The sequence below is a fragment of the Theobroma cacao genome, chromosome 5 (genome assembly GCF_053813885.1).
Source record: "Theobroma cacao isolate CCN51 chromosome 5, ASM5381388v1, whole genome shotgun sequence".
Classification (NCBI taxonomy): domain Eukaryota; kingdom Viridiplantae; phylum Streptophyta; class Magnoliopsida; order Malvales; family Malvaceae; genus Theobroma; species Theobroma cacao.
In genome coordinates, this window is record NC_142643.1 from 31,806,818 (window position 1) to 31,821,554 (window position 14,737).

The following is a 14,737-nucleotide window of genomic DNA, read 5'->3' on the forward strand; positions in this document are numbered from 1 at the left end:
CAAGAGCCTAAATAAAAAAAATTCTTTTTTAGAAGTTTAAACAAAGACATCTGAATTAGTTTCAAAGAAAAATTTTTACATTCTAAACAACTAATTCAACTTATTCTTAACTGTCCAGTCGCTAGTGAGAACATTCTAAAAGCTTCATTGAGACATATGCAATTGTCATTACCATCTATCTTCTTTGCATATATTATTTATGTGCTTCTCATATTTTGTTATTTTTATGTTTCTAGATCTTTGAAAACTGGATGCAGCTGACAAATATGATGATAGTGTTAATTATAATTACAATAAGACCCCTCTCAATCGTCAGCATATGTTCGGTGAAGTTATTTGTCTGATTAATTTCGAAGTCGCTGTCACCAACCCAGGCGAGATAAAAAAGCCCAATAAAAGTTTTTCTATCGAGGTTGTCTTCTTTAACCCAATTTGGAGAATTGAAGCTGAGATAGTAAATATTTTTATTCTCTTCTACTTCCCCTCCTTGCCGCCACCCACAGCGCAAGAGCCTAGAATTTCCGCCAATTTTTTCTCTTCTTTTAGGCGTGTGAAAACCATCAAAACCTCCTGCTTCTGCTGCGGTTGCCTCTTGCTACTTGCAAATTACTCGTCTTTCTGCTAGTAGCATAGAAAGGGGAGAAGAAAAAACATGGCGAACCATGGTGGAAAAATGAAGTCCGTCTCTATAAACGGGGTGAAAATGTATACAATATCTTCCCACCTGCGCTCCGTGGCTGCCTGGATCTCTCTTAAGAAGCAGCGATCTCTCCGCAAGGACAAAAGTAAGAGCAACCTTTTTAAAATCACACCTAAAACCCTAAACCCTAGTTGGTCGTCTTTGGTCATTTAAGTTATTCAGGCTTTTTACATTTAGCGGGTTTCAGTGCTACTATATACCATATTTGTTTTGTTGAATGATGTTTTATGACGTTTTCTCTTTATATTTTTTTAATACTAGACCATACGGAGAGGGTAGAGTTGATTCAGGATTTGAGGTTTGAAACCGCAACCTCGAAAATCAAGATAACTCCTGATGGGGAGTTCCTTATTGCGTCAGGTTCATTAGACTTCACCTTTTATAGTTTATATTTTCTTTTTTCTTTTCTAATTTCTGAAGTTCATGCCAGTCTTATTGGTTGGCTCTCACCATTCAGGTATATATCCTCCACAAGTGAAAGTATATGAGCTTAGACAATTTTCTATGAAGTTTGAGAGGCACTTGGAATCCGAAATAATTGATTTTCAGGTATTTTATACGTTTTAAAAAGGCTATCACTAATGATGCAGTAATTTAAAGTGTTGGCTAGTGGATTTGTTGCACATGTGACTATTGTTGATTTCAAAATTTTGAAGAATTGTGAAAAGAAAAACAATGAATCTTCGATTTTATATGAGAAAATCCAATAACCTAACCTTTTTATTATGTGAGGGCAGATAATACCTTTTGCTGCTAATTTTTTTGACTACATTGTTCTTTCAAACTTCTGTAAGAATTTTCTTCCTCTCTCCCCCAGTCTCCTCTTTGTTCCTTATTTAATTTAGATACACCCTTGATTCCAATGTAAGTGTCCTCTTTGCTTTTTATGATGTTTCTTTGGAACTGCAATAACAATTGTGTCTTCAAAAACAACAATCAACTAAGCCTTTTCGAAATAACTATTTGTTCTAAAAATTTGAGGAATAATAGTCACTAACTTTACAAATCTATCCATGATAAGGCATTTGATTCTGACCCTTTGGTGGTGTGAACCATTTTCAGATTACAAAGGGTAAAATCTTCTTTGGCACTTTTGGTAGGAGTATTAGGTTTTCTTCGCAATTTTGGTGGGACAAGAAATATGGATGGAAGGAGTATAAGATTTTCTTGGCAATTGTGTACTTTTATATAAGTTGTCATAATTCAGTGTTTAAACCACTTTTGCACCTTTGTTATCTTGTTAATCAAATTGTTTTCCTTCAAATTTTTTATTGATCCTTTTATATATGGTTTAAGCCTTGGTGCTTCATATAAACACAACATATTTCTGTTGCTTTCTCTCTCTCTCTCTCTCTCTCGTTCTTTCTCTCTTTTCCCGAGTTTCAGTGGGTTCCTTTTTTCAAAATTTTAAGCGCTGAAACCCTTAAGAACATTTAATTTATGTTTACAAATTTCTCGTGCTATGTGGTACTATAATGATTTAGTGTTTTTCTATATCTATAGGTATTGGCTGATGACTATTCAAAACTTGCATTCTTATGTGCTGATCGTTCTGTTAATCTACATGCAAAATATGGAAAGCACTACAGTCTGCGGATTCCAAGGTTTCCTAGTGCTTTAATTTTTGCTTTTGCTCTGTTTGTTTTTGGGGTCAAATCCAGTGTTACGTATCATATATTGCACGCACCTGGTCATTCTAGATGGATGGTTGAATTTTAGTGATTAATAGATTTTATAATTAGCTCTTGCCATTACTTGTTGGTATTCCAATTCTAAGGATGTCACTATTGCCACTTTATGTTTATTTGACAAAAATGTTTTTGTAATTGAATCTGTCCTCGATGTCTCCTTCTTTACCAGTGGGAAGGAAAGAGAAAAAGAAAGAAAAAATAAAAATGAAAAGGAAGAAATAAAGAATAAGAAAAAGAAACAAAAATTGTCATTTAGGTTTTGATGTGTCATGTCTTTTCTTTATTTTTGGTCTTCATAGACCAAACTAGTTTTGACATGTCATGACTGAAATGTACATTGGTCTTGATAGACCAAATTGACAGAATCAAAATTGCAAACATAATAAGGTTGAAGATTTCAATTGGAACAATTTAAAGGTTAGGGATCAAATGTGACCAACTTAAAAGGTTAAGTACTGCTTGTGCAATTTACCTCTTCAATGTACATACTGTTTTGTTTGCTCAATCTCTTTCAATAATGACTCCTGAATAAGAAATTGAATTAATATTACCCAAAAAGGGTCTCCCGTAATTTCATTTTCTTCCTTTTTAAACTTTTACACTCATTATCTTATGGAAGAAGTTGTGGTTATTTGTTGTTTAGGATATATGTATCTTCTTTGGCCTTGTATGTTTGTCTATACTTGTTATCCTTGCAGAAGAAGTTGAATTAATACTACCCAAATGGTCTCCCATGATTTCATTTTCTTCCTTTATATACTTTTACAGTCATTATCCTTATGGAAGAAGTTGTGGTTATTTGTTGTTTAGGATATATGTATCTTCTTTGACCTTGTATGTTTGTCTATACTTGTTATCTTTGCGGAAGATGTTGTGGCTAATTGTTGTCCAGATGTTTGTGTATTTGCTTTGACCTTTGCAGTGCCTGAAATGGACTGACTAATTAACAAATTATACAAGTTTTGATTAACGTTGTCTTGTCCATCTGATGTTTGACAGGATGGGAAGGGATATTGCATATGATTGCTGGTCTTGTGACCTGCTTTGTGCTGCATCATCTCCAGATCTATACAGAATTAATTTAGAACAGGTAATTCATTGAGATTGTTTAATGAGTGGTGGATTCTTTTTATTCTCTCTTTTAGCCCTTATGAGACATATGGAGATTTCCATCAACTTCTGATTTGCGACACAAGCACAACAACCTGAAAAAGATTTAAGAATAATGTTGCACATCTAGTCACTTTTAATTTAGCCTCTGAGTTCAAATTTGTTGTCTGTTGAACATAAAACTGTCATTGTTATGCAGGTATGGTAAACCAATATTGGATATTAAGTGGCACAGCACTCTAAACTTTGAGTGACCAAAATTAATTACTACAGATTGTCATATTGTTAAAATATGGGATCCTGAGACGGTAAGTATCCTCCCTGTTGTACTGTTCTCGTCTTTGTGTTTAACTAGGGGATCCTAAGAGATTAAGGTCACCCTCCTCGTTTTCAGGAATTTAATGTTATCAAAATATGCACACATTTACGATGTCTATGCGTGTTCTTGTGTGTTTGCATATGTTTCAGAACTTTCTGTTTGTTCATGTTTTTTTTTTTTCAAATGATAGGATTGTTTTATCCTTCCTGTTATACTGTTCTTGCATATAAGTAAAATGCCCTGAGAGAGTTCGGTCACCAGCCCCATTCCTTAGGAATTTAATATCTCATCTACATATACGCACAAATACAATGTCTATGCCTTTTCATGTGTGTTTCTGTATGTTCAAAACTTTCTGTTTGTCAATGTTTTCTAAAAGGTGATGAGATTGTTTACCGGGTTTCAAGTTTGGACAGAGGATCTTTGTTTCACATGCTTTGTTTTGAACCTACATGTACTATTTTTAATATTAAGGGAAGATATTTTTTTAATCTGTAATATTGTGTCATATTGATAGTTGTTCATATTTTATCGTTTAGATGGTACAATTTGATTGATACTTTTGTGATGTCTCCTCCTATGGAAGTTTGATTCATGCACAGTGTAGTTAGATACAAGCTTTATTGAGCGATTATAGCATGTTAATGAAAATGAAATCAAATTTTTAGACTCTTTGTAAAAGAACTAGCTAATTATAAGTAGTATCCTCTTGAAATTAATATTTTTTTGTTCAGTTATGTTTGTAAAATTGTTAGGCAGCTCACTGAACTTAAGTGCCCTTGATTAAAAATTGAACTTTCATTAACATCCCCACGAGTCCCTCGGCAATTAGAACTTGGAACTCCGTCTTGGAGGTCTTGGGTAAAAATCATGGGATGGATGCGTTGGGATTTACAAGATGCGAGGGGGCTACCTCTCATTGTATAGCTGAAGATCATATGTACACAAAAAAATAAAAAAGAATCCCTCATATTAGCATACAATTCTTCAGATCATCATTGTCAGTCATTTTCAGTATCATCATCATTATTGTATTTCAGTTATTAAAGGTATATCAGTGTTCTATGGAACTGTTATATCCATCCAATAATGCATGCACACAGGCCTACTTATATGCATATTGGATAGTTTTCTACATAGATGCATATGAATTCGTTTTCTTTTGAGGACGTAACATGTGTATGAATTCATTGTACACACGATGTTGTACAAAAGCATGTTCATGTACAACCATATTCATGTGATATGTGTTTATGGTGTGTAATATTGTACCTTAGTAGTGGTAGAGTACTGTCTCTGCGTCAATGTCAAAGCTTGTATCTAACCTTTGAGTGATTTTTCCTTTGTCAAGGGAGAAGGTATGACTAGCATTGAACCAACAGCTGGGGCTATCAATGATATCTGTGTGTTCAATGATAGTGGGCTGATGCTACTGGCTTTGGATAGCACCCAGATACCTGCTTATTTCATTCCTGCTCTGGGATCTGTTCCTAAGTGGTGTTCTTCGTTGGAATCTCTAACGGTGTGTTTTTAAGACATATCCTTATTTCATTCTGTTGTTTAGTTAGATGTGCTGTATTTGGGATCTGGAGATATAATGCTGATGCTTACTTTGCATATATTTACAGGAAGAGCTTGAGGAGGGTGGACAAACAAGCATATATGACAATTATAAATTTCTGACAAAAGAGGAACTTGAGAAATTGAATCTGACAAATCTAATTGGGACCAATCTTCTGCGAGCGTACATGCATGGGTTCTTTATTGACTATCGGTTGTACAAGAAGGTGAGATTGCTTTTTCTATTTAATTTTTGTTTTTGTTAAGGATATTATGCAGTTTACAAAACTCAATATAAAGTTGCATTTGTGCCATCTGCTGGGAAATGTGTGTGGTTGGGTGTGAAACATGAAATATTGCGAAGCACAGAAAATAAGATGCACAAAGCACAAATGAGATCAGAATTGCCAGACCAAATTCAGGAAAGAGAAAAGGGAATGTTTGGTGTTGATTTTGATATTAGCTGCACAAATCATGGTTTTTATGCTTAGTGTAGTTATCTTTTACTGCATCGTTCACTTTTTTGCTGTTTAATCTGTATCTTTTACATATATTTGCAGGCAAAAGCATTTGCAGATCCTTTTGCATATGAAACTTACATAGAATAACGAAAACAAGAAAAACTGGAGGCTGAGCGTCGCAATCGTATAACGGTCAGTATTTTCAATCCTGAAATGAGTTTTTTTGGTTCAGGTATTGTGATATAGGATAAAGATTGGAAAGAAGAGAAAAGAATTGAGAAAAGAAGAGGGGGGAGGAAGGGAAATGTTCACTGTGCTAGAACTTATATCGTTTTGTAGGTCTTGTAATTGTCTACTAGCAGAATTCTGACTTGGGATTGTGTTTTAGACTTCTTTTGTTAGGTTAGATAAATTTAATAATTAATTATTTTATTGATTTTCATAAATATCCTTTATTAGGACACTAGTCAACCCTCTAACCCTGCTGGCGGAGTCCAAAAACTCCACTGTCAATGTATAGGGTAAATTTTCCATATATATTTGCTTAGAACAGTCAGATAATTTTTGTACATTATGATTTATCTTGCAGATTAAGTTATCATAACTTTTAAACAACCTATGCTTCTTGATGTTGTTCATTGCTAGTATTTTAAACTTGAGACTCTGCTAGCATAAACAATGCCTTCAGTGTCAGATCATTTCGTATTACAAAGAAATCAAAAACTTGACTACTATGGGCAGGGAGGGTTTTGCAATTGATAATTCTGTTTGCTAACTTGTTGGTGAGTAAAGATTTGTAAATATTATAGACATCTTTTTCTTTTTTCTTGACTGTTAAAGATACTAAAGTTTAGCTTATATGCAAAAACATGGTGGCAAATGAAAGTTTAGGAGTTCTGCTAAAGTACTGTTTTAAAACTCATTTCTTTCTTAAATACTGCATCCTTCTCAAGAAAGAGATCTTTGGAGCTTCTCAAGCTTCCTCACTGATATGACTGTTATAAATCAATATAGAGTTAATCTACGGTTGGTTGATTACATTTACATTTTTCGTTTCTTTTTCTTGCAGATGAAGAGAAAATTACCCAAGGTTAAGGTTAATCAAGATCTTGCAGAGCGAATCTTGGAGAATGAAGAAGCTGAAAATGAAAAGAAAGACAATGATGGTAATGAGAATAAGAAAACTTCGAAGAGGAAGAAAAATGCACTTAGCACTGAGATATTTAAAGATGATCGATTTACCCAAATGTTTGAAAATAAGGGATGACAATTTATTCATTTGCTGTGCTACTAGTAGTTTTTAGTTTCATCTGCACCTTTTTCTCCGGCTCTTTTTGATTTTCACATCTTTGTTGTGGCCAATTCAAATTACCTTGATTTGTTATCCCAGTTGAAAAGTAGTCATAGGATCAAGAACATCTAAGAATGAAGTGTTTTAGCTACAATTAGATTGTAATATGCCTTACAGATATTGATGAGTTTTGAATTTGTTTTTGCTGGTTATAGTGTGATTATCTGCTGTTCAATTATCTATACATTGAATAAGTTGTAGCAAAAATGTTTCATGTGCTGCCTTGATATGACTGGTGGCATCAATTGATCATTTTCATGTCACTGCAATCATGGAAGATGGGGTTAATGATGTGCCATTTGCTTATTTATGGATCTTAATTGCTATCATCATTTGATGTTTCTCCTTATTCTTATCCAGGACTATGAAATTGATGAGCAATCACAAGAGTTTCTTGCTTTACATCCAATGGCTTCCAAGAAGCAACCATCTTTGGTTGAGGAACATTTTGAACCTGTCATGGATAACGAGGATCAGATAACAAGTGATTCTGATGTCTCAGAAGCATCGCAATCATCAGATGACTTTCCTGTCAATCATAAGGGTAAAAGAAAGAAGTCACAAGGTCCAAGGTGAGGTCTTTCCTGTCTGTATGAGTTATGGATATTGAATATGCCATCTTCTTGGAAGTGATAGCTTTTTTCCTTGCTAATCATCGTCTTTTGTTTTTTTCTCAAAATCTACAGAATGTACGAAGTTAAAGATAAGCGGCATGCAGAAGCATTTTGGAATAATGTTTCACTGGCCAAGGAAGATTCTCTTCCTATGGGAGAGAGGGTGAAGGCTCTCCAAGGTGACCAAAGGGTGTCGGGTTTACCAAGTGGCGTGAAGTTGGGGTCAGGAGGGTCACGACAGATTTCTTTTATTTCTAGAAGTTCAGCCAAAAACAAGGAGGATGAGGAGAAATTGACTCGGCGTGAGAAGAGAGGAGTTCAGTTATTAGGTCTGAAACCAGATAGATCAATGTTTGGAGGCCGAGGTAGAGGGCGTGGGAGAGGAAGGAAAGGCAGGAGGTGAACATGTCTTGCATTTATATTGGTCAATTTTCAGTTCAATGCTGGTCATGATCCTGCTAATGGCATCTCTTGGACCCGTTGGATGCAGCCCTATGGTCTGATTATTCAAGGAAAGCCGCGCCGCTTAGAGTTAGGGTTGAAAGGTTAAGGGGGGATTGTTACGGGGTGGACAGTTTTGTCTTCTGCATGGTGTATTAATTTTTTTATATAAGGGAAATTGATTAATTTAAAACAATTACATCATCCTTGGCCAGCAATACCAAACATATCTTCGGATAAAGGAGTAGAAATATTAGATGGGGGGCAATCAATACATGTAAGCCTAATGTTAAATTTTCATGGTGTGGTCAACCAATTTGCACACATGATTGGCTTTATGATATACGTGAGTATAAAGCAATCCCAGTTCCTTTATAAAAGGTGTTTAATTCTTCTTAGTATATTAACATAAAAATCCAAATTTGAGATCTCCCTTTAAGTGTTTTGAAACACCAGAAAAGATCAGTTTTTACTGAAATCCTTCTAAATCCTCTGTTCCAACATAATTCTAATTCTCGATACAAAGTCCACATTTTTACTGATAGTGGAAAAGAGATCTTTATCTGAATCCGCTGTTCTAACATAATTCTAATTCTTGATATAAAGTCCACAATTGTACTGATAGTGAAAAAGAGATCCTTATATTATATGTACATCCAACAAGTCAGTAACCATTTTCATCTCTAACAAGGTCATTTGCACTCGTTAAACCTGGTTGTCCCCGTGCATTACCATCCACATTGAGTTTGACAAAAGAATGACTTTGGCTTTGTCCTAGTTATCAACACCTCATGCCTGATTCAGTTACCTTGTTTTTCCAGGATGTCCCATGCTTCTTTTGATTTGGTCTAGATGTGTTGCCAAACATAAATAAATGTCCAACATAATGAATAAGCTGAACACCGATATTTTTACCCAAAATTTCTTGGTGTCGCACTACCATTGAGACGGAGACATACAAGGTTTACAATATACTATAATATTATTTTATATAAAGAATATAATACTTTTTATATATACACTATAATACTTTTAATATATATACTTTATAATATAAAACTTATAATATCTTTTAACACTGCACTTTATATTATATGTTATATTTATTTATAAAAAACTATAATTATTATTGTATAAATTAATTACTAAATAATATATAATATTTTGTATAACATAAATTAATTACTAAATAATATATAATACAAATTTATTTAAAAAAATATAATTATTATTTTGTATATACACTAATATTTTTAATATATTTTTATTTTTATTTTATATTAATATTATAAAAATAATAATTTATAAACTTATAAAATTTATATAACAAAATGTTTTTTTTGTGCACATTAATCCAAATGTGAAATGTTTATGTAATAATAATTGATGTTAAAAAAAAAAGATAAAAAGATTAAAAAATAAAAACCCTAGCCAACCCCCTTTTTTCTTTCTTTCTTCTCTTCTAATCGGTAGCCGCTCCTTGCCTCCTTCAGTCTAGTCCTTCTGTTGTTCTTCCCCTAGACCCCAGCTGCCGGCCTACCACGCCACGCTCGTCAGCTGCCGGCATACCACGCCAAGCTCGGCTCCTTCATCGGTTCATCTTTCTTTTCTCTCCAGCCGCCCAGCCACAGCCACAGCCACAGCCACAGCCACAGCCACGCCCGGCCTACTTCTTGAAAGTTTAGTTTTAATCTGATGTAGTGTCATATTGCCGTGCTACTGTCTTTCTGTTTTTTCTTTTGTCGGAAAGTTATTGGCTTAGAGGATAAATAATATTTGAGCCAACAAAAATGGTATGGCCTTATGCTATAAAGGGGAAGAAGCGGAAGACGAGAGAGGAGAAATATGATAGAGAAGAAGATGAAGAAGTAGAAGTAGAAGAGAAAGAATCAGCAAAGCGAGGTTCTATTGAAAAACCCCAAGGAGAAGCCCCAGATGAAGAAGAGGAAGAAGACGAATCCGGAGCACATGAACTTGTGGGAATCCCAATTGCTCCCAGTGATCAAAATACCAAAAAAGCTGGGGTCATTTTTGTTCTTGAGAAGGCTTCTTTGGAAGTTGCTAAAGTTGGAAAGGTATATCGAATTGCTTTTTTTCTGTATATAATGTGGTATTATCTTGGTCATGTGAACTTTTCTGTCCGTCTCAAATAATTATTTTGATTTTTTCTTTGCTGATTATTATTATTATTATTATTAATTAAAAAAGAAAGCTCAATATGTACCCAGTTGGCCAAAAAAAACTTAGACTTTTAGGCCCCAAAATATTTAGCCAGTTGGCTAAAGAGTTTATGTGTCATACCACTTGACCAAGATCATGCTATGTCACCTAATTCAATGGTTGATCACATTGTTAATGATTGTTCACAACCCCTCATTTAATAAAAGTATGGAGATTAAGTTTGCTGAAATCCAACATTCAATTTTGACCTGTTTTAAATTACAGAGTTTCCAACTCTTGAACTCGGATGATCATGCCAATTTCTTGCGGAAAAATAAGAAGAATCCTGCCGATTACAGACCTGACATTGCTCATCAGGTTATTTTCCATTCTTTCTTTTTTGTATTTATGCCTATCATTATACTTCTTTTGTTAAAACATGATAAAAAAATTTTTACTGCCATTCTGGTTTAGAGACAACGTCCGGTGTAAAAATCTTAATGGCGGATTTATCTCCTGCTCACTAACTGCCAAGTGCGCCATTTCTCCCACAGGCTCTTCTAGCGATTTTAGACAGCCCGGTCAATAAGGCTGGGAGATTGCAAGCTGTGTACGTTAAAACAGAGAAAGGTGTACTTTTTGAAGTTAAACCTCATGTTCGAATTCCAAGGACATATAAGCGGTTCTCCGGTATCATATGTAAGTTTATCGTGCTGAGATTATGACTCTTGCACTACATTTTAAAACTTCTAAACGCTAATGGCCTATTCAACAATCATGCAGTGCAGCTGTTACAGCAACATAAAATAACTGCTGTTGGTAAGCGTGAGAGTCTTCTACGACTGATAAAGAATCCTGCAACACAGTATTTTCCTGTCAACTCTCGCAAAATAGGTGGGTTTGACTTTGGTTATTGTTACTCTAGTATTATGTCAATAGAAACTTCTTGTTGCAAGAACTCAAGTTTTTCTTTTTTTTTGCACATCAGGCTTCTCATATAGCTCAGAGAAATTGGTTAAAATGAGTAAATATGTGGATGCTGTTGGTGATGATGTGAATCTTGTTTTTGTGGTAAGTCCTGTGTGATGGGATTCTTTTCTTTCTGTTCACTATTTATAATTTGCTTCCTTATCCTATCTCTCTACATTTTCAGGTGGGTGCGATGGCCCATGGGAAAATAGAGACAGAGTATGTAGATGATTTTATAGCGAGTAAGTTCCACATTCTGTGTGTGTGGTTTTTTGTCAGATTGTGTTATGGAATTTAAAAAATGCTGATTCATAAGCCTTTAATCCCATAAGAACCATTGAATCAAGTAGAAATACACTGGGAGTAAGCCAAGGCAATGGGACTAATTAAGGGTAAAATATCAGTAGAAGATGAAGGATATGCTTACTGATAAGCATGGAGAGGAAACACAAATAGATGTATCTTTGCACAGTAGATTCTTTTTTCTTGAAGAGTTCTGGAGTAGGTGGTGTGGGGTTTACTTTGGACTTATTACAGGACTCAAGACTAGTACAAGAATGAGATTTTATTCTTGTAATTCCTTACAGGCAGAACATGTTTCAAGGGACAAGACTTTCATCATTGTCTTAGATGGCATATCTTTACATTCCTTTAAAAGGAAAAGAATCTCAGTGTTGAGTTTCAAAGAAGGGGTATAACCTCCCTGTGTGCATTTATACATGTGTCTGTATATTATTTGGATTGCCATACATTTGCTTTTTCTTGGATTTGGCTATTTTCGTGTCAATGGTAGTGTTCATCTGGGCTAACAAATGTTGTTTAAGCTTTATTATTATTATTATTAAATTTTCCCCACTTCTTGCAGTTTCTGGTTATCCCCTAAGTGCTGCAATGTGCATTGCAAGGATTACTGAAGCTTTGGCAGAAAAGTGGAATATATTGTAAACCTTTTATGTCTCCGTCTCAATGGTAGTGCGACACCAAGAAATTTTGGGTAAAAATATCAGTGTTCAGCTTATTCATTATGTTGTACATTTATTTATGTTTAAAATACAGTAGTTCGAGGGAATTTGCCTTTTGATTTAGGTGATATGCTAGCCTTATCAATGTGATTGCTTCTGTAGATCAATGGAGTTACCCGTTAAGAAAATTTGTAAGATGCAAGTATTAAAGATAAATAGTTTGATGGAAATTTTAGGATTGGCTTCTTAGGGGTGAAGCTGAATGTTGTCCAAGGTCTCACAAGCATGAGTTGAGCTTCCCCGTGTATGTTCAAGCTGGAATCTGCGAAATTTGAAGCCTTGAGCTTATTTTGCTTGGTTAAAGCACAGCAAAATACTGGGACTTTTGGTCTGATATATATTAATATCAATCAAGTCCAATATAATTAAGTCTGAACTAGCATTGGAAAGTGTTTGATGTGAATATTATTCATTTTTCGTGTTTATTTCGTGTTTCTCAATACAATTATTCATTTTTGACAAGATTTACGTGACAATAACAAAGTGTTTGATGTGAATAAATCTATAAACATTTCAAATAAAAAGGACGACTTGATTTTGTGCAAAACAAAAATATCCACGTCACCTTTCCTAATACACAATCTCTTGTATGATTGGTTTTTCTTGATAATAACAAAATGCTTCTTGTAGGCTAAACTTATAACCATGTGATGGCAGAAGAAATTAGTGGTTTTGTATGAAAGGGAAGCAGGTATTCCTTGTTTACAATGCAAAATTTCTACACTGATGAGGTTTTGTCTAAAAGGAGTGGTTTCATATAATAGGTTTTTCTAGTGCATACTTATTCTTTTAATAGATTTTTTATGAAATAACAATGTGTTAGATGTGGGAAGAGGTTCTAAACATGTAAAATTCAAGGAATAATTGGCTTTGTGTGAAGGAAAAACATATATTACACGTTTCTTAATACAAGTTTTCTGTTTCAATGTAGTGTTTTTGCGAAAATATACGAACTGTTTAATTTAAGTAAAACTTATAAATCTGAAAAATTACATGAAATACTCTGTTTTGTGCAAAACAAAATCATCTATTACATGTTTTTCAATACAAACTCACTGTTTTCATAGATTTTTGCGGATATAAAAAAATGTTAGATGCAGAATAAATTTAACATGTAAAATCACAATGAAAAAGTGATTTTGTCTCAATGGAAAGTTTTTTTTCTCAAAATCTTTTTATTTTAGATCAAACATTTTAATTTTGAAATCTTGCTTTTTTTTTTTGGAATGACTAAATTAATTGCAACATCATATTCTCTCTCTCTCTCTCTATATATATATATATCAAACAAACTTAATGTTATGATTTTTTTTAAAACAAATTAACATCCTACTATACTAGTGAATGGTATCAAAGCGCATGCAACATGGTATATTTTCTAGTGATGTTTGATAATTAGTGTCATTCTATTGCTATGTCAGTTTGCCGCAAGTCGAGCAACTGAAGGATTGCAAGGTTAGTATATTGTTTGGACAAAGAGTAGTCAAACACCCGTAAGAAATCGAAAACATAAATACTCGAACAAACTCCCTTTCCTCTACTGTTTCTACACTACCATCTTTCTCTTCTCCTTTTCCAGTACTTAAGAAATCTACTTCTACTAAATACGACTTCTTCTACAAGATTACGCACATACTCGAGAGCAATCAAATTGAAGATTCTCATTTACCCTTTCTAAACCCATATAAAGCCTTTAAAAAACCTTTTACCTCTATCTCCTCCTCTGTAAAAAGATTAGTCTTACACAAAACAAAAGCCCCAAAAGAGTTCATACTTGCTACAAAGTTGGACCAGTGTATACTTCCTTCTGGTCCTCAAGAGCACTTTGTCACTATAAAGATCCCTCTAGAGTTTCCAGCTCAGTGGTTAGAGCAAGGATACACGCACATTCACTATGGCGCAGTCCAACTCGTGCTAAACTACCGCGACATCAAAGGTCGCCCTGTATTCTCTAGAATTGCCTTGTTAGACTCCAGATACCTCAAATACGAAAATGCTTGCAAGGTATTACTAAAACCTCACTCGACTTGGGGACAATCTACATGATTTTCTTCTCAAACTACAACATGGCACTTACGGATCCTACACTTCTTAAAGCACTGAAAGTCCAAATCCAAATAGTTAGAGCCAAAATTATCAATCAGACTCATGAAACCACACTATACTACTAGATAGCATATAGAGTCCAAGATCACACGATCAAGAACTCTATCCCCAACAAGAATGAAGTTCCCTTTGTCAAGTTTGATGCTCACGCGAACTCAACCACGTGTTCATGATTAGTGATTATATTTTATATGTGTCATGCTTCATTTTATTATAAAATGATGTTTACTTTG

At 34.3% G+C, this 14,737-nt stretch overlaps 1 protein-coding gene and 1 pseudogene across 2 annotated transcripts; both read left to right on the plus strand.

Annotated features, from left to right (window-relative positions):
• Nucleotides 1-415: 415 nt before the first annotated feature.
• Nucleotides 416-8,451, plus strand: LOC18598768 (uncharacterized; annotated as a pseudogene). The gene is made up of 11 exons (XR_016026462.1): nt 416-785; nt 962-1,060; nt 1,158-1,249; nt 2,204-2,304; nt 3,391-3,481; nt 5,172-5,342; nt 5,449-5,607; nt 5,941-6,033; nt 6,911-7,100; nt 7,551-7,764; nt 7,879-8,451. The product of XR_016026462.1 is annotated as an uncharacterized LOC18598768 (transcript).
• Nucleotides 8,452-9,683: 1,232 nt separating this feature from the next.
• On the plus strand, nt 9,684-12,526 carry LOC18598769 (uncharacterized). The gene is made up of 7 exons (XM_018121394.2): nt 9,684-10,322; nt 10,693-10,785; nt 10,962-11,106; nt 11,191-11,301; nt 11,396-11,478; nt 11,561-11,618; nt 12,242-12,526. Exons 1-7 carry the CDS (start codon nt 10,038-10,040, stop codon nt 12,319-12,321), a joined length of 855 nt encoding a protein of 284 aa, XP_017976883.2. The 5' UTR covers nt 9,684-10,037; the 3' UTR covers nt 12,322-12,526.
• Nucleotides 12,527-14,737: the final 2,211 nt, after the last annotated feature.

Coding starts and splice junctions, on each gene's coding strand:
- LOC18598769 (XM_018121394.2), top strand. CDS start 10,038: ATGGTATGGCCTTATGCTATAAAGGGGAAGAAGCGGAAGACGAGAGAG. Junction 11,107..11,190: donor GCGGTTCTCCGGTATCATAT/GTAAGTTTATCG, acceptor ACAATCATGCAG/TGCAGCTGTTACAGCAACAT. Junction 11,479..11,560: donor ATGTGAATCTTGTTTTTGTG/GTAAGTCCTGTG, acceptor CTACATTTTCAG/GTGGGTGCGATGGCCCATGG.